The sequence below is a fragment of the Paramisgurnus dabryanus genome, chromosome 20, assembly GCF_030506205.2.
Source record: "Paramisgurnus dabryanus chromosome 20, PD_genome_1.1, whole genome shotgun sequence".
Classification (NCBI taxonomy): domain Eukaryota; kingdom Metazoa; phylum Chordata; class Actinopteri; order Cypriniformes; family Cobitidae; genus Paramisgurnus; species Paramisgurnus dabryanus.
Genome location: NC_133356.1, coordinates 22,501,251 through 22,522,082, shown reverse-complemented (window position 1 = coordinate 22,522,082; position 20,832 = coordinate 22,501,251). Strand labels below are relative to the sequence as shown.

General features: G+C 37.4%; 1 protein-coding gene across 2 annotated transcripts in view; it reads right to left on the bottom strand.

The window, feature by feature from the left end:
• The window catches only part of atrn (attractin), a 72,813-nt gene that overhangs the window by 44,686 nt on the left and 7,295 nt on the right, over positions 1-20,832 (bottom strand). For both annotated transcript variants that reach the window (XM_065297100.1, XM_065297101.1), the window contains exons 4-14: positions 18,616-18,744; positions 13,996-14,198; positions 13,328-13,496; positions 13,140-13,230; positions 12,465-12,714; positions 11,718-11,901; positions 11,432-11,586; positions 8,293-8,377; positions 5,041-5,261; positions 1,573-1,694; positions 1,295-1,433 (exon numbers count right to left, since the gene is read on the bottom strand). In XM_065297100.1, coding sequence (XP_065153172.1) covers positions 1,295-1,433; positions 1,573-1,694; positions 5,041-5,261; positions 8,293-8,377; positions 11,432-11,586; positions 11,718-11,901; positions 12,465-12,714; positions 13,140-13,230; positions 13,328-13,496; positions 13,996-14,198; positions 18,616-18,744 — 1,748 coding nt within the window. The remainder of the gene's footprint in view (positions 1-1,294; positions 1,434-1,572; positions 1,695-5,040; positions 5,262-8,292; positions 8,378-11,431; positions 11,587-11,717; positions 11,902-12,464; positions 12,715-13,139; positions 13,231-13,327; positions 13,497-13,995; positions 14,199-18,615; positions 18,745-20,832) is intronic.

The window sequence follows — 20,832 nt, the reverse complement described above, 5'->3', positions numbered from 1 at the left end:
ATTTGGCCAATTTTAAGGCAGCAATGCATGCGTACTTTAAGATGACGACAATCTAAAAATGCATTCCGAGGAGCTCAGTGGAAAAAATTAATACAAGATTGAAAGCAAAGAAAAAAAATAGATTATAAATAATCGTAAAATACACGATTCAGTATTGACAAATATAAATAATGCACCAAAAATGTATGCATGCAATCCTTCATAGAAAATTGCATTTGCATCATTTAAATAGCTTGCTAGTAAAGTCTTTCATGTGATAAGCTGCCTACATATTGGATTTCACCATCACTAGGATACTGTCTTACAAGGTAGCTTCCATTGAAGCGTAAACAGCTTACTAGGATTTGTAACAAGGCCATTGAACCTCAAATGTGACCCTGGACCATAAAACCTTTAGGGTTTTAATTTTTTTTTTTATGCATCATCTAAAAATCTGAATAAATAAACTTTCAAATTAAGTGTTTGTTAGGATAGGACAATATTTGGCCAAAATACAACCATTGTAAGGGGACATATCTTGAAAATTTGACTTTTTCTATGTTTAAGTACTATAATTGGGTCCCCAGTGCTTTTATCAATCTAGAAAATGTGAAAAAGATCAACCCAGTAACTTAGTTTTGGTAAATCATTCTCTGCAAGCATGTGAAAAAATAGGTCATTGAAATTTGGCTCCCCCTGTGATGTCAGAAAGGGATAATACCGCCCCTTAATCTGCACTATCCAACCACACCACTGCCATTTAGTGCAGAGATCAGCTCATACGCATTTTAAAGGACACACCCAAAAATGTCACATTATTCCTCACACCTACAAAGTGGCAATTTTAACAGGCTATAATAAATTATCTATATGCTATTTTGAGCTAAAACTTCACATATGTACCCTAGAGACACCAAAGATTTATTTTACATATTAAAAAAGTCTTATGAAATGTCCTATTTAAACATTTGGAATCTGAGGGTGCAAAAAATCAAAATACTAAGAAAGTCGCCTTTAAAGATGCCCAAATAAAGTCCTTAGCAACACATTACTAATGATGAATACATTTTAGATACATTTACGGTAGAAAATATATTCATGGAATATGATCTTTACTTAATATTCTAATGATTTTTTGCATAAGAAAATTGTTAATTTTGACCCCTACAATGTACTGTTAGCTACTGCTAGAAATATACCATTCTACCCATGACTGGTCTTGTGGTCCAGCATCACAAATATGAATCATATGTATATGTAATATGTAATTTGAATGTCAAACGTGAACAAGAATTTGCTTTCAGCAAGCCATTACCAGGAAGTGCAATGCATTCTTGATTTCTAGCTTCCCATTGGCAGTTCTGATCTGTGGCACAACTTTTACAGCTGGTCCTTTTGCTGCATATGGAGGACGGGTTGTCTTTTGGACATGCGTCATATTCCAATATTGCCCCCTGCAGGACATAAGACAAATTAGACAGGCCCAAGAATAGATCCTCTTAATAAATAAATATATATTTGAAGAAAACATCTCACACACTGTTCTGTCTATTAAACAGCTTAATTCAGGGTACATTTACTGTTTTGTCTTACCCGAGAACCTGTGCAGTTACTGTGGATAGACACACACAGGGCTGTGCACCACTGGCAGCTGTTTGTATTCGCTGTACAACTGTAGCAGTCTGAATATTGTTCACACTTTTCACCGTCAGCAACTGTAAAACATAGACAGATTACTGCACACATTATCTAACATACAGTGTAGGGCTGCACGATTTGGGTAATTTTTCCCATTGCGGTTATTGATGCTAAAATTGCGATGTGCGATTGCGATTATACTTAATGGTATCATGAGTCAACATGATGGGTTTTAAAGAAAATCCACACACAGTTTAGCTAAAATTTGTATTTGTAAAACTAGAAATGTTTTCGTATTGCCACGTGATGTAGCAACTGCTCAGTGTCAGTAATCCTAAATCCAAAATACCGCCATACAACAGACATAGAGTTTTTTTTTAACTACCAGATCACTGTCAACCTCCTCTGCATCCATCTTCGCTCTGGTATAAGTGACGAAGCACACCACACACGTGCATGCCACACGTGCATTGCCGTTTTTGTTCATTTTTCTTTCTTTTTTTAAACAGCAAGGAAAATCATCAAACTGTTATCAGAAAGTTTGTGTTAACAAGTCCACACATTTATTTATTTAATATAATTGCAACATTTTGCTGTCATATAATTGCACAGGCTGACATCGCGATTGCGATGCGATTAATTGTGCAGCACTAATACAGTGTGTGGAAAAAAAGGACAAGTTTAGATGGTTTTTAAAATCTTGATTAAATTCAGAGATCCTCTGATAAATCTAATCCAGTCAAACTAGGAATGTCTGCGATTGTTGCTACTGCATTTATATTTGGAGTACTGTCAAATGCCGTAACTAAACCAAATTTTATTGCTGTGTGCATCTAGCTGCCTGGTGCAATTCATTACGATTTAAGTAGTTTTGCTGACTTTCTGGATGAAATAACAGTTTGTTTGTATGATATCTGATATACAAGAAAATTTAAATCAATAACAAGAGTCTGATACCAGAAACTATTAAGGGAATTAACAGCAGCTTCAGGGGAGATCTGCACTATAATTAATTCCTTCCCTTAATTACATGTTTAAGATTATAATTACACAACCAGATGAAACTTTAAACACACCTTCTTCTTCTTTATTATTACTTTATTCCACCACTTGAATTAACAAAACTTCAAAATACCTCACATTGATGTGATGATGTCAGAATCAAAAATGCACTAAATAAATCTTATATTTTTACTTGCTCAAAGGAAGAAGCTGAGCATCGTTTCAACTATTTTCATGAGCGGAGATGTGTTTGAAACCCCACACATGCTTGTATTTACCTCACACACTTAAAATGTTAATGTGCACACAAGCTTAATATAAACAATGTTTATGTCCATTGGTGTGGATGCTAATATAGTTATTATTATAGTTACCTTATGTCCATAGTGTGATCTTAAGCCTTTAAGGAATAGTCCATTTTCTTAAAAGAAAATCCAGGTAATTTACTCATCACCATGTCATCCAAAATGTCGATGTCTTTCTTTGTTCAGTCGAGAAGAAATTATGTTTTTTGAGGAAAACATTGCAGGATTTTTCTCATTTTAATGGACTTTAATAGAGCCCAACACTTAACACTTAACAGTTTTTTTCAACGGAGTATCAAAGGACTCTAAACGATCCCAACCGAGGCATAAGGGTCTTATCTAGCGAAACGATTGTCATTTTTGACAAGACAAAAAAAATGCACTTTTAAACCACAACTTCTCGTCTAGGTCGGGTCCTGTGATGTGCCAGCGCGACCTCACGCAATGCGTCATGACATCAAGAGGTCACAGCGGACGAACGCGAAACTCCGCCCCAGTGTTTACAAGTGTGGAGAAAAAGGACCGTTCTGCATTGTTGTATGTGGAATGATACTAATTAATGTCTTTGTGTCCGTTTATTGTTTAAAATGGTCTGCAAATGTGCGTTTCATATATGTATCACGTGACCTCTCTACATCACTACGCATTTACGTGAGGTCGCGCTGGCGCATCACAGGACCGGACCTAGACGAGAAAAAAGTGCATATTTATAATTTTTCTTGTCAAAAATGACAATCGTTTTGCTAGATGAGACCCTTATGCCTCGTTTGGGATCATTAAGAGACCTTTGAAACTTTGGTGAAATAACTGTTAAGTGTTGAGTTAAAGGAACAGTATGTAAGAAATGTATATCAATTAATCATAAAATGGCCCTGATATGGCCCTAGACATTAAGAAATCATTTTCATTTCAAATTCTTATATCACTGACAACAATGGTCCGGCCAGGATATTGTCATTTAAAAAGTGGAGTTGCAGCCCTCAACTGATGTTTATGTTGTCATTTTGTGTATTGGCCACCAGTTGGGTGATTGCAGTACCAGTTTTAGCCACAAGTTTTGTTGTTGCAATACCAGTTTTGGCCACAATCCTACATACTGTTCCTTTAAGTATTAAGTGTTGGGCTCTATTAAAGCCCATTAAAATAAGAAAAATCCTGCAATGTTTTCCTCAAAAAACATAATTTCTTCTCAACTGAACAAAGAAAGGCATCAACATTTTGGATGACATGGTGTGTGGTGAGTAAATTATCTGGATTTTTTTTTTAAGAAAATCGACTATTCCTTAAAGATCAGTGTTAAAGGAAAACACCACCATTTTTTTATATTTTACTATGTTCTTAACTCAACTTAGACAAATTAATACATCCCGTTCTGTTTTCAATGCATGCAGCGCGTTGTAGATGTGTTAGCATTTAGCCTAGCCTCATTCTTTACTTAGGATCCAAACAGGGAGGAATTTAGAAGCCACCAAACACTTCCATGTTTTCCCTATTTAAAGACTGTTACATGAGTAGTTACACGAGTAAGTATGGCCGCACAAAATAAAACATGGAAATTTTTGAAGCGAATAAAAAAGGAGAACTATATTGTATGGCAGAAGAGCACTTAGTTTGCAGCACTTTAACCTCGGCGCGATAAAAACATCATCACTCCTGACTACTACCCCTCTCGCTCAAACTTCTGTTAATATTATTGCGCCCGAGGTCGAGGTGCTGCAAACTAAGTGCTCTTCCGCCATACAATATAGTTCTAATTTTTTATCTGCTTAAAAAAAACACCACGCTTTATTTTGTGCCACTATACTTACTCATGTAACTACTCATGTAACAGTCTTTAAATAGGGAAAACTTGGAAGTGTTTGGTGGCTTCTAAATTCATCCCTATTCGGATCCTAAGGAATGAATGGGGCTAGGCTAAATGCTAACACATTCACGATGCGCTGTACAAAGATTAAGAGCACGCACAGAATATAGATAGGTATGCATTAATTTGTCTAAGTTGAGGTAAGAACATAGTAAAATACTGAAAAACAGTGGTGTTTTTCTTTAAGAACATAACAGATGGCCTATGTTACTAATAATATGCAATTAAGCAGAGATAATCCCCCTCACTTACACACTCTTGGAGTGCAGTTGCTCCTCAAACTCTCCATGTCAGAAGGAGCCGCTTGCTCCCAGGACAGACAGGTGGAGGTAACCGAGTTCCACACACACTTCACACCGGGCACGGCCGTCACACAATCCAGCTGCTCGGAGAACACAGCACAGCTCAGCGGGGTGAACTTCAGCACATCACTTAGCATCAGGCTGTTAAAGCCTCCATACACGTACATCACCCTGCAACAAACACACATACACACACACACACACACACACACACACACACACACACACACACACACACACACACACACACACACACACACACACACACACACACACACACACACACACACACACACACACACACACACACACACACACACACACACACACACACACAGGGAAAGAGATTAACCTCACTGCAGGAATGAGAGGTGGGAGAGAAAGCTAAAGGTTAAGTAAGTAAAGAAGAGGGCAGCAAATGGGGACGTTGAAAAGGGGGATGGAGAAGGGCTGGGATTGACATGCCAAACAGAAGAAGCTGTGTTGTGCCACAGCTTCCTACAGAGAGGTCACAGAGTGCTCAGGTCTGAACTGACAATGATGCAGGGAATTATGGGTAAGAATACAGATCGCAGTGAGTTCATATCAACGTCTGTGTCTGGAAGCTGAAAAATGCAGTGTATAGAGGTATGAAATGTAGCAGTGTAACAAGGGTTTGCATTACATCCTAACTACTTGAATGGCTTTATCCGGTAACATGCTGCCTATGATTTAACACAATCCAAAGCTCGCCGACTTGCTGACGAATGAAAGGGAGTCATTGAATCTTACAGCAGAACATCATCTTGATTTAAAATACATATTAACTTAAAACATATTTATTGTTCAGCTGGCATTTATTTTTAAAGCATTCGTAATGAGCGCTTTATATGAATAAGGATTCTGCTTCATGACTTTTGATTAATCTGTACTTATGAGATTGTAAGTAAAATTAAATCATTAATTTTCATCTTCTTTTGTGACCCTTTAACCCTGTGAAGTCTCATTAACTAATTATGAGATAAGTAAGGAATAATTGACGACATGCCATTGAATTATTAAAACATTATACACACACAAGGTGTGCAAGATTTCTCACCTAATCATAAAGCATTTAACATGTACCCCTGGTATAAGGAACATTAAAGTTTGGTTTCAATCATTGATTTTAACTTTCGACACAGGTTGTGTCCAAAATAGCTCCATATACCCTTAAATAGTGCACTATTTGAGGGTAGTGGTTTCCAAAATTATAGTGGACGTAACCGATTGCACTAATTCAATCAGATAATGCACCGCAATAATGAATGTACAACTGATGTACAATCAATGGCTAGTCGTCCTTAGTGTCCGAATTGATTCGTTTTTATTTATGCCAGGGTTCCCACACCTTAGTTAACTTTAAATTAGGGATACCAAACAATTAATCGCGATTAATCGCTAGCAGAATAAAAGTTTTTGTTTACATCACATATGTGTGTAAACTGTGTATAATAAATATATATATACATATATACATATATACATATGTATATATGTATATATGTATATATGTATATATATGTATATATATATATATATATATGTATATATATATATATATATGTATATATATGTATATATATGTATATATATATATATATATGTATATATGTATGTATATATGTATGTATATATGTATGTATATATGTATGTATATATATATATGTATGTATATATATATATATATATATATATATATATAAATATGAACACATTCATGTATAATTTTAAGAAAAAAACATTATATATTAAGTATATAAATATAAATTATACATAAATATACAAATGTATATACACATGTAAACATTTCTAAAACATATACATGGATGTGTGTACATTTATTTATACAAAGTTATTATACACAGTTCACACACATATATGATTTAAACAAAAACTTTTATTCTGCTAACGATTAATCGCGATTAATCGTTAAGCATCCCTACTTCAAATTCAATGACCTTTTAATGACTTTCCAGGTTCAATAGCCTCAAATTCAAGGACTAAATGTGGGAACACATTTCAAATGAGCAAGGTTACATCGTAGTACCTTTTAAGATAAACTGTTACATTTCCCGGGAACTTGCGTTGCATCACTGCCGTGACACTTTGGGGGCGCATACAGGGGTAAGTGCATCTGAATGTGTATATCAAATTCAACCAATGGTGAGGGATCTGAAACATTGCCAAAGACGGCGTTACAGGGACGCAGGAAGTATGGCAAGGGAGACGCAGCGTCTCGTTCCCTTCTCAGGAAAAACAGTTGCATACGTAACCCGAGATGTTTTTATGTGTCAAACACAACTATGCAAAAAAGCATTTTGGTATGAATCAACATTCGCATACAGAAGATATAAGCATTTAAAGCGAACAGTTTAGCATGTGTGCTTAAAAAATCTAAAATTGTATGATATTATCCTACACTACACAGGGAATAATATGGATTTTTTTTCATAAAACTTCTTTCATAAAATAGATTCAAGCACTTTCAATGACCTGTATCTATGTATGTGTATTTTCAAAAACTTCCCAGGGCTTTGAATTTTCCCCCCAGATTCACACACTTTCAAGGATTTCAAGGACCTATGGGAACCCTGTTATTCAAGCAGAGAATCAATATTTTTACCCAGCCCAAAATGAGGGTATAGGGGGCTATTATCGGACCCACCATGGTCTTATTCTGTCAAAATGTAAGATATCAAGGTTAAGTTCTTTACATTAAGTAGGATGATTTTATGTAGAAAACAATAAATCACAAAAAATGACTTGAGCTGGGTTTCAAGCGGGGTCAAATATTTGCAGTCACGCTGATCAAATATCACAGAAATAGAAACATTTCAGTTTAGTATAATTTAAGCATCTGTGGCATACTGTCAATTACCAAAGAAAAAACATCATACTTAGGTGGGACTATTTTTTTGTGGATGAACTTTGTGGCTTTGCGTTATCCTTATGTTCTGTGACCATAACCTTTCCTTTAATCCCTATGCGTATTAAGTCACTGGTAATAACAAGCTAACACTAAACGTAAACATTTTGTAAAATGTTGAACCCTGAGGAGAAATAACTGCTATTATAACACCATGTGTGAAAAAATACTCTGCCCTCTGCTGGCAAACTTTCAAACTCAGTATGACTTGAAATTTAGCAAAAGTGTAAGACACTAAACACAAATAAGCATTACCCATCGTTAAAAACAGCGGAGTGGCCAAAACGATTGACATCGTGGTGAAGATCTGGCTTGGGCAGAATAGTCCACTCATCACAAGCTAGAAAACAAACAATAAAAAGACACACCGTGAGTTTTACTTTTGTCTCTTTTCATTATTGAATAAAAAGCAGTTTGGCCCCATAGTTTTGGTACACAAAGATGCAACAAGCAGGTTTCATACGCCGGGAGGGTGGGGATGTCCTGTGTGAGCCAAGCAACTGCCGCCAATGAGATGAATTGAAATCTTAATCGATAACCTTCTCCAGATACTGCAAACCTCCATGCTCAGTGCTCACCACAATGAACCATTGCACCCTGAGGAGGTTACTATGAGGTTGCTCCAATCTCCAGAAGAGTGATGAGCTGATATTAAGGTTCAGCTAAGTTGTTAGTAGCTAAACTAACAAAAGCAAAAGAACCCTGAGGAGAAATAACTGCTATTATAACACCATGTGTGAAAAAATACTCTGCCCTCTGCTGGCAAACTTTCAAACAAGAAAAACTCAGTTATGCTCACAAAAACAGAGCAATTCCCCTAAGGTCAGAGACAGATTTTGACTTCATTACAAAATATCACAAGAGCAAAGTCTGGGACAGAAAAAGATGGAAATTTAGAGTGGTGATACACACACAGACGCATACATAAAGAGGCACTACAAACCTGATATTCTTACTTTATAGTGTGTATATTGTAGCGTATAAAGTATGTCACCAGAACTTCCCTCATTATCTAAATGCAAAGCAAGAGAGCACCACCAGACAGGTGTTTCTGATCGCTGGAGATTAATAAACCTAAACACGTCAGTCATAAAATAATGACTTCAAATCACACATCTTTCTGCAATAACCCCCCTGTTGAGCTTATTTCTCTCTCTAATGGCTTGCTGGTACATGCACAGAAACCTAATCGTGATTTCTGTGTGACAGTCACTTCTGCTGTTTAATATTATGTTGATAGTGCTTTGTCTACATTGAAATTATTTGGCAACCACTCTAATGAGGTGCACCACCTGGAAAGAGCGATCCATTGGCATACTCATGCATCTCAATGGCAGTTGCTTGGCTGGTGCACAACCCCAAAACTGCTTTTGTTGCAATCTCTGCTCATTCACACAAATCAATTCTATTTTGAATCAATAAACAAAGGCAGAAAATTTTAGATAATGAAGTCTGTAGTGCAACTAAAGGGGCGCATTTATATACACAAATAGAAGGGCTGCATACCAACTAATCACTACTAATCATTTGCAGACCACATATGTGTGTGTACTGTGAATAATAATTATGTATATACACACATTATCATATGTTTTGAAAACCCCATCTACTAAATACAAAGCTCAATGTGTTTTTAGCACAAATCCTTGACCTATATAACACATAATTCTTAATAATAAACACAATGGAAAAGTCAAACATGGCTGGGTGCTTTTGTTTTGGCTGACAGTTGCTTGTTTGAAAAATAAAAAGGGCTGAACAGGTGTTAAAGGACACAAACGCGGTGTCCGAAACCACCTTTTGTAAACCACTATACAGTATGTGAGGCGAATAGTATGTCCAAATTCATAGTTTTTGAAAAACGATGTCCTACTGTAAAGTACCCAGACGACCCTACAACTACTGAGAGTGGCAAGATCCTGAAGTGTTCATTCAATGGGCACTTTACTATCCGTGAGCCCATAGAAGAGGAGTTTCCAATGAAAGAAGAAGCAGACCCATTATTTTATTAACAAATTAAAGCGGCTCTATTCAAATGCTTCCAGACTTTCTGCTTTTAAACAAACAAAAAAATACATACACAAGAGTTCTTACAGTTTGCCCAAAGGGGTTGCTTCCGGGTTTTATAAGCTGGGTAAGAGCGCTATCTGATAAATAATTGTGGAAATACAGATTGCCAGAAAAACTCATCATTGGCAGGCAAGGGTTTTCTCTTAATTGACAAGTTAACTTCTCAATGTCAGAGAAAGAGTTAATGACTAACTTCTTGTTACGATGACGTATGTCACACGATGTATCAATATAGAGTATGTTCTACATCCGAATTTATTCATATTATCCAAATTCATACCAGTGTTTCCCACAGGATTTTGAGGAGACTGTGGTGGTGATGACGTCACCCGCTTATTAGCATATATGTGACGTCATCATGTTGTGTTTGAGTTTGATCTAGTGTTGGCATCTGAAATATGTTTTACTTCTACTCTTTGATCTGTATCTGTATTTGATCTGTATTATATATCAAATTATATTTTAAGCCGAATTAAGCTGTTTTAAATGGTGAAATAAAAATGTAAATGGGAATCATGAAAATTCTATTTGTGGGGGCCAGTGTTGATTCTGTGGTGGGCCACCACAAATAAATCAATGTATGGGAAACACTGCATACTATACAGAACTTACTGTTTTAACGGTCGATATGTCATCTAATTCAGCACCTGCTGTAACAGTACGCATTTTTGGAAACAGGGAAAGTGCTTCAAGCAAAATAACTACATGTGATCATCTTTAAAGTCTGCTGTACACAGCTTTAACTGGTAGATTAATATAAAGTTAACAGCTGATGTCTATGGGGCTAAATAAAAGTTATCTGACTACACCCATGGGGTTGACCAATTTATTGACCTGGGACTGTGCTTGCTTTTAATAAAAACCTAAGGAAACTGATAGCTTGATCTATAATTCATAGGAATCCAGGCTTTACAGAAATTACATTTTACCTCGCACAGCCTTTTTAAAGAAACATAGCAAATATTTTAATCAACAATTTACATAAAAAATATTGCATAAACAACCAACTTTGCAGGTGGCAATGAATGCCTATGCAAAACACTAATAAAACAGAGAATAAAGATCTAAATGGAATATATTTAAAATGATGCAGTAAGCCTACGGTTTACAACACAGCAGGTTTAAGATACATGTGGATTAGATATAAACAGTAAATTTAATGGTCGCATATTCTGTATTAATATATTCCTATCTTCCCGAGATGTTTTTAAATTAGTATTATAGAATTAGTATTATATCATTCATGTTTAAAAAAATCACTGCAGACAAGTGAACCTAAACTTTCAAAACGTTAGTGCAGGTGAAAAGGATGCAAAGTACCTACCGAGGTTATATGCGATGAAATCGGATGAAAAGCACTTGGCTCCGTGGCTCATGGAGGTGTCGTTGTGCGTGTTCCCCCCAAACACCAGCATGTGTCCTGCAGAGATCACCGCAGTGTGAAGGTACCGGAAGAACCCACTGTCCCTCAGAATCGACCTGAACACGCATCATTATTAGCAGGAGATACAGAGAAAAGTCTTTTTTTTTAAACCATGCAAAGCTCCAATTGCAAAATTGATAAGCAGTTGGTTAAATGAAATCTCAATGATGCAGATATTTTAACGCACCACATTCTCCTGTCCACGTCATAGCGGTACAGGTCTCCGGCTAGGCCATATTTATTGGCACTGAAAGCCTTGTAGCCTCCATGGATGTAGATAGAGCGGGTTTGAGGGTCATATACGCTGCTGTGCCCATAGCCACCCTGAATCAATGCCCCGCGTGTCTCTAGTACACTCCATGTGTTCTTTTCTACAAAAGGAAAAATGGAAAGTAGTAAGGAAAGAAATGCAACACCAGAGGGCAGTAGAGTTCAGAATATCATTACATTGTGTATTGAAGACCGGGGCTAGATGTCACACCTAGGACTTGATCCAAGGTTTTGATTTCCAAAGTCCAAATGCTTTGATAAGCATTTTTTCTTTGTTAACTCTGTCCTCCCATCTATTATTTCCATAATTATGATTATCATATTACCTAAGACTAATAGTTTAAAACACACGTTAACAGGCAACAGTTAACACAGATTAAGCTTCAAGTTGCAAAGCTGCATTTGCATTATATGACAGTTTATATTTTAATGAAAAAAATGGCTGGCATATGTTTTCTATTATGACAACATGCCCCTCCACCATTGTCAAAAAAAGTGTTAAATGATCTTCCTCCTAGGCAATAACTTCAAAAACATTCAATTATGTATGATAAAGAAATTTACATAAAAATATCTTGATTCATTGATTACTGCAAGTGTGACAACTTGCCCCAGTCTGCCCTTTATATAAAAAAAGTGTGTGATATAAATGTGTGCTGCTGACCGATATTGTACTGCTGCACTTGACTGATGTATCCATATAGAGGACAGTGTCCAAACACGACCAGTACGACAGGCTCTGATCCGTCGGGCTGAAGTTGGACACTATGTGCAGAATGACCCACGACCGCATACTGCTCTTTAGCACGCGGACTCAGCAGAACCCATGATTGGTTTCGTATGTGGAACACCCAAAGTTCTGACGTCACGTTTCCAGTGGAGTCGATTTTTCCTCCGTACATGTAGATTTTATCCTAAGGAAGCCAAATGTACAAATCATGCTCAAAACACATGGTCTTGCAGTCTGAATATGAATAAAGTTTACAACACAAACACATTCAAGCGAAATGCTTGGTTATTATCAGGCGAGAACATGAAGAAAATTAGGGTCAGATGTCTGCTTATTACATTTATTAAACTTCACATGATCTATATTTAGGAGACACTTTCATCCAAAGTAAATGATCTGTGTCATACATATATACTTTATACTGGTCTATGAATTAAAGTTTAGCTGTTCAAATTTTCCTATTAAAAATTTCTTGGTGTTAACAAATGTTAGGCATTATTGAATCAATCTTTAAAAAAAATGGAAATGCAAGCAACCGTTAAAAATGCAAAGCAAAATTGTGGATGCTTTGTAAACTTTTTACATAAACTCTCGTTTATAAACACAAACCTCATGCAGTGTGACTGAATGACCGTAGCGTCCAGTTACAGAGTTGACAGACCGGTTTAATGACATCCAGCTTTGAGAGGATATGTTGAACCTGAAAGAGGCCAAGACACACACCGGGCGGAAGAGAAAGTGAAGCTGTCAGCCAATACAAGTTATTGTTGGTAAAGCGAGTGTGTGCATGTACTTACGCGGTCACCATCTGGTAGTATGTGTAGTTAAACACATGTCCACCTATCACCCACATTACATCTTCATGCACCACGGCCTTATGGGACGCCCTGGCCAGGCCAGGCCCGCTGTACTCATCACGTGTCCAGAAAGAAACATTTGCTGGTACGGATATGGAACAGTCCAGGCCTGAAACAGACAAGCAGCACAAATATATTGAATTCGGAGCATTTGCTCTCAACAGGCTTAAAGAGGTAATAAATAAATAAACATCCCTAGATGCCATTCAACAGGACACGGAGTCTCATTAAAGATTTAGCTTTTGCATAGAGAATAAATGGAAATTATTATAGTCGAAAAGAGAAACAGTCACATTTATGTCTTCAACAAAAGCTATGTTGCTAAATAAAAAAGGTTCACAACAGGGTTAACCACAAATCCTTACAGGAAGTCAAAGTACGATTTAGTTTGGATAATGCGAGTGCACCCTAAGAATCAGCAGAGCTACTTGTAATACATGTGCACAAAAGAATAAAGCTTGGACTAAATTTAAGTAGTAATCTTCAAGGTGACGTGTTTGATTTCTACCCCACTTCACTAAACAGAATGGGAAAAATAATGTTTTTTCACACAGGTTGATCAAACATGCCATCTGCTTTGGTGGCTCAAACAGCCACTCATACAGTACCTTGCCATCCTGTTTTGCACTGGCAGCGTTTGGTGCTGTGTTGACACTGTCCCCGCTGTGGGAAACTACAGTTAGATGGGCAGTAGGGTACATCACAAGCCTCGCCCTTCCATCCGTCCTCACAAAAACATTGTACTGTTTCACTAGAGTTTCCCACGCGACACTCCCCCTGATCCGAGCAGTTGTTGGGACATGCGTTTAACCTGCACAGAACAGAAAAACAAAGAAAATTATGTACCAGGACCATCTGCATTGCTAAACCAGAAAAAAATGTGTGTCAGTTCAGGATTACTAGCAGCCCCAAACTGAATTGCAAAAGTAAGGACTGTTTACAAATAGGTTTCCTGAACATTTTTCACACGATGGTTGAGTCAGTAGTAGTGTTGCGCATTATGCTCCATAGTGAGATTGCCGATACACAATAGTATCGGGGTGGGGCAATAGTTTATCAATTGAATTATTTGTTCATTTTTTACTAATTTCTGACAAGCCACTGGATTGATGGACAAAAACAGAAGCTGCTTTATGCCGAGTTCATACTGCACAATTTTAGCCCCTTTGCCGACAGGTTTTGAGAAATCGCAGATGAATGCCCGAAATCACAAGCAAATCGATGCTCGTGCACGGGAGTTACAATCACACAGTGTGAATTATCAAAGACATGGTCTGAGAGAATCGCAGACGAGTCTCCGACACCCGTGAGATATTTGGCATGCTAAATACCTGGACCTGTCGGCGATTCAATACGCCTCACCAGGTTTCTGAAAGTTTTTTTCGAATACGGGTAGAGCTGATGTATCAGGGGTAAGCCATACATATCACTTCTTTCAATGGGCATTTCCCCTGGAAAACCATGCCCATATGTCAATCAGCGGGAGAGCCAGTACCCAGGACGCTAGAAGTCACAGGCATCACTTCACACGGCAGCTTTGTTTTATATTAAGACTCAACAATGGCATGAAAGATAAGTGTGTTTTTGGATGTAAAAAGAAGTATGCCAGCATTATGGAAACAATTGATATAGTTTGTTATCCAGGGTAGCAGCGGAGTTTTGCGTGCGTGTTTTTTTCTTTACAGCTGGATTTTGATGAAAAGACCCAACCGGCTCATGAATTGCATGCGGTAAGACAGACCTCTGTGTTAGTTTGGAAATCAGCACGTAAGTGCATATAATATAAACGACGCAAACATGTAGTGAATCATAAGTTGTTTTGACTAGTGTGTTGCATGACTCGTGACTCGATCCTCCTGTGGCCCGCTAATACTTTCAAATTGGTTGTACGTTATCGGAAAGAATCGCTAAAGCTAATCCAGCTTTTATAAATCTGATAAAACTCTTCAGAAAAATGAAGAATGTAGTACTGCTGCATAGGTACTCTAGATTAACATCAGATGTGCAGAAACAGCGTGTGTTATGGGAGCTTTAAAAGATAAAAATGGGAAGATCTCAGATGCAAAAGCTGATGATATTGATCGAATGCTCATGGCATGTATTATACATTCATGAAATACTTTAGCTTCAAAACCTTTCAATTCTGGCGTCAGGTCATTCAGAAAGGTTTGTTGGCAGAATCCGTTGACGATTTTTCAGCAAAGTCCTCTAAGCGCACATAAGAAGAATTGGATGAATGACAGCATTCGTATGTCAAGGTGCAAGAGTGTTTTTACCCGGTAAAAGAGGTTTACCGAATATATTAGGATTTTGCTTGAATTGAGCCTTTAACCTTTATTCAGAAAGGACAGTGAAGAGATTTTTCCATGTACTTAGAGGGTTTTGCTGTGAAAGAGTCAAATTTTACATTTGTAAAAAAAAGGCATTTAAATTGCAGGCTAATAACCTTTTAATTGCCATTAAAGTGAAATGATTAAACTTAAACATAAAAGCCTAATAAAAATGTTAATTTACAAAAATATGTCTGGCGCACTGACATATTTTAATATATATTTACATATATTAATCGGAAGTACTGTGCACACATACCTAAAGCTTATATACCCACTATGAAAATACACAAGCTATGTTATATAATTATATAATAGCTATATATATATCATTATTTTTTAAACCTGTCGGTCACCATGGAGATTAAACATTTATGATTTCAGTTTAACGATGTTGCTTTCAGTAACCACCACCACACCTCCTGTAAGCCCATTGTTAAACTGCATTTATCATTCCAGCACACAGCCAGGAGTCAGATGCGGCTCCTATCGTCAGATTATTTCCCCTATGAATTCCTAACTGCTGTACCGTGGATGCTTAGTCTAAACCACAAGGTCTTCAATTTGAAAACCGGCAGCAGACACAACAGTATCAACTTTAGGCTATGATCCAAACACAGTATCACAGCGGTCAGGAGGACGCACCCATAAAGCAAATATTAACTTTATCTCTTTGGTTAATATTTGCCTTAGCAGGTAGAAAGTATCTTATAAACAAGTGTAAAGCAAAGAGATAAAGGTGAGAACCCTGCGTTTTATTTCAACCTGTGCCGAATGCTACAACAACAGGCACATTAGTAGGCAGCTCACGGCACTCTACAGATGAACACGAAACAAGGAGACAGCAGAGAATAAGAGCCCGTCTAGCATCTGCCAGTCTGTGTGTAACATGCTTTTGTGAGTGTTACAGGGTGACTACAGTGTGTGCGAGTCGGGCTCGGTGTTTGATGGTCTACTGACGTCTTTGGGTCCCTGTAAATGCGGTCACTATAGAAACCATTTCTGTCACTATTAGAACTTCACATAATCGGTTCCTGCCAAAGACACAGAGGTCAAAGAACCATTATCCCTTCTGTCTTCCTTCTTAAATGACTCTGACCTGCATTTTTCCACTCTCAATTATGTTCTATAGAGCACATTGGCCTAAATGGTTAGTTGAGCCAAAGTTTTAAAAATGATGTCATTGTTTACTCACCCTTGTGTAATTTTAAACCAGTATGAGTGACTTTACTCTGTGGAACGGCACTGTAGCGATGCTACTACAGTAACTTAATTTTATTGTAGCTTGACGGTAGTTCAGTGTCACATTTACAGTAGTAAAATGTATGGTTCCCCAAAAAAATTTATTTCTGTATTTATTTACTCAGCCTCATGTTGTTTTCAAACCAGTATAAACTTATTTTTTCTGCTAAACACAAATTAAGATATTTGTAATAATGCAGGAACCAAAGCACCATTGAGTGCGTTTACATGCAGTCTTACGCCGATTATGCTTAATAAACTGATAACACGTGGGGTCATGTAAACGCTTAAAACTGTTTTCTTTAATCGGGGAAAGCTCATAAACAGTGTAAGCAAAAACCGATCGGCACATGTCGTTTTTTGCTCATTACGCCGATTTCGCGTGGCATGTAAACACCTTAACCGGCTTTCTCACGGTTTTGTCCATGTGCGCATGTCTCCGTGTATGAAATAAACGTCACACGGCGGAAGTAAGCGCAAAGTAACGCATAAAAGTCTCCGCTCGACTAAAGCAGTTGGCAGAGAAACTGTTAAAATAGAAGCTCATGTTACATTTACAGGTTCTGCAGACACGAGAAGAGATACAACAGTACAGCTTTAGACAGATATGCCGTTGACTTTTTGAACGACTATTGTGTACTATAGGCGGTGACGTCACTGCCTGCGTGAAAACTGATAATTCTGCAAGTCCCATGTAAACGCAGTTGTCTGCATAGCCGGCTTATTGATTTGCATGTAAACGCATGAAAACAGTTTTCTGTAATAAGCAGATTTTTGATAGTTATCCGCTTATGCTGTGCATGTAAATGTACTCAGTGACTTCCATAGTAGGAAAAAAATACTAATTGCCCATGGCCTTATTTGTCCAAGTTCTTGTCTCTCAGTAACAAACATTTAAAAATGACACGTTCGTATGTAATCTATGCAAACCAAAGAGTTTGTGGAACACAAAAGGAGAAGCAGAACTCCTGCAAAATCTCATTTTTTACTTCTGTATATTTAAACTTCCACATCATGAACGGTCACATGGTGTGTGAGAACCAAAGACATTTCAGCATCATTAAAGCCAAAACTTGAAAAATTTGGCTTGATGATAAAGTAAGAAATGAATAGACTACTTTAAAGGTGATTTTTGTCCTCATTTGACCCTGATATCAAATGGTCCGGGTATACTTTACTCCTTGGTATTTGTTTTTGTGTTCAGTGGATGAAACAAAGTCATGCACACTTGGGACAACACGAGGGTGAGTACACAATGACAGAATTAGGGTGAATTTTTGAAGATGCCATTACAGTTTCCTTTACCCAGAATGCTCAGATTAACTCTAATGATAACATGCTTTATAGTGGATTACTTTTAATCCAGAAATGTAAAATGACAAAATATCTCCAAAAGAGTAACACGCATACAAAAGCAAGACCTGTTTCAAAATAACTATGCTTGTTGCTATGCATTCTGGGATTGTCTAATCCTTGACAGACATGCAGTGCCATCTTAAAATTTGAAAGATAAGGTATCTTACTAGGCAGCATTATGTTGTGTCATGTGATGCCATGTTGCCTAAGGTGTCTAAGCAGACAGTTCAGGAGGTTTTGGACAGGACCACAGTATTGTCATTGCCTTCAGGCTGGATAGCTCCAGCAATTAAAGTTTACCTGTAGGAGATGTTAAAGCCGGTGAGATTATACGCAGCGTCACTGAAGAAGTGCAGCAGGGCAAAGCCAGACTGTGCCACCACCTCTGGGATGGTTTCGTTGTTGTAGCTCTCAGGAACAATCAGACCACTGAGCGAAGAGAAAGAAAAAACAACATGGTACAGTTAATACTATGTTTATAGCGGTTTATAGCAATGCTGTGATTATAATAGTAAAAACTATGAAACAGATTTAATTATGTGAGCATAAACAGTACTGTGCAAAAGTCTTAGGCCACCATGCTACCATTAGATTTGTTGTTTTTGTAATTGTATAGTGATCATATATAATTATTTCTCAGTCTTTTTATTAGAATACAACCAGAAAATACATAAAATGTGTATGTAGTATTAAAAACAGTATAAACGTATAAGCTGAAGTGTCAAGTATTTAGGGTAAACTCCCCTTCCACTTGAGCAATAGCAGGCAGCTGCAGTATCTCTTAAACCTAAATGAAATTAAATCCTAATTTCTAATTCTAAACGAATGACTTCAGGACTTCGGTCTCCTCAAAAAAACTCAAGATGTGCTTCGTGCCAAGAGAGGTCACACTAAATATTGACTGATGCCTAAAGACGACATTTAATTCTGAAAATTGTTTTGTTTTTTATTTTGTGTACATATTTCCTGTATTTTCTGTTTGCATCTTAAAATAAATATGGATGGACATTAAAGGCGTTCTAAGCGAATCTGCGAGACGTTAGTTTTTGTTGACGTTTAAATTGTTTTCAAACAGACGGAGCGTAGTTAACTCCTCCCCCTCCCTTCCGTGCTTTCATGAACGCGCCCAACCCCTACCCCCAAATCCTTCTTGTCGTTTATTGGCTGAAACACTTTGTTATGGTTTCTGTTTGTAGGTTTGGCCACTATGTTGTTATTGCCGTTTGTGAAGCCTGGGCTTTCTACAGAGATCGCGTTTTTTACAGTTTGACCAGCGGACAGGCAGCAAGCAGATAGTGAGGAGATGTTTGCTGTATGTAACAAAAAATGTTTTATGGTCTAAAACGCGTCAATTCGCTTAGAGCACCTTTAAAACTTTGCTAAAACAACAAAGCTGGTGATGGTGGCCTAAGACTTTTGTACGGTAGTGTATGTGTGGCTGCATTTGCTTTGTTAAACCACTTTTTTAGTATTCCTGTGTGTGCAAACAAATTTCCATAATATCATGTCCTAACAAACAGCACAGCGACAGATGATAAAACGTATCTTTTGCTATCAGAGTTTTTGTCTTGACCTACTGGGCTGGCGGCTCGGCCCTGATAGAGATCTCATTTGATGGACGCTCTACGCATCATGAATATTTATCATTAAACATGGATGAGGAGGGACTAAAATCTCTTTTGAATAAAATATATAAAATCCCTTCAGGGTGTGCAAACACAAACATCTGTTGAGATTGGCTGTGTTTTATGGTTGATTGTGTTGTGGCACAAAACTTTTTCATATTCAGTGTGGACAGACAAATAGCTTGAATAATATAGTTTCATGTTTGGTTAGGAAACGGTGTTTATTATTCATCCCAAGACCTGCTCAACACAAAGCCTCTTTAAAAGGTCAAGTGTGTATTTTCTTGCCACTAGTGTCTGAATGAAATTGCAAAAAAAAAAAAAAAAACATTCGTTTTCAGTTCCCCCAAACTCTCCCCTCATATTTCATTTATCAGGCAGGCCCACCCCCAAACTCCAGCCATTTGTTGGTTAGGATGCTAAAACAAACACAGCAATGTTTTGATGGCATTACAAGAGGTAAAGATCATTGCTTATTTAGTTATAGCTGCATATTTAGATTGAAGTTTTAGCTTTAAAGGGATAGCTCACCCAAAAATGTAAATTCTGTCTGCTATCTATAAACTTTGATATTAGCCTTTAATGCTGTTTGTCCAAAGTATTTAAGCACGATTGAAAACGAAAGGCGCTCCTCTAAAAATGCCAACTGGAGATAGCTTGGCAGCATTTCTTGGTTGCTTTTATAAATCGGTTTTGTTTACAAGCCGTTGTACAAATCGCAGGTTGGATGTTGTCGACAAACAAATACCACGAGCCCAGCGTTTTCCCCAAAGTTGAATTTTTTTAGCTCTCGTTGATCGGTAAAGAGCGCCCCACCAGCTGTTGTGTTTTTTTTAAAGTGGGACTTCCACTGGAAACAACTGGAAAAAAAACGCTTTGGTGGACACTGGGC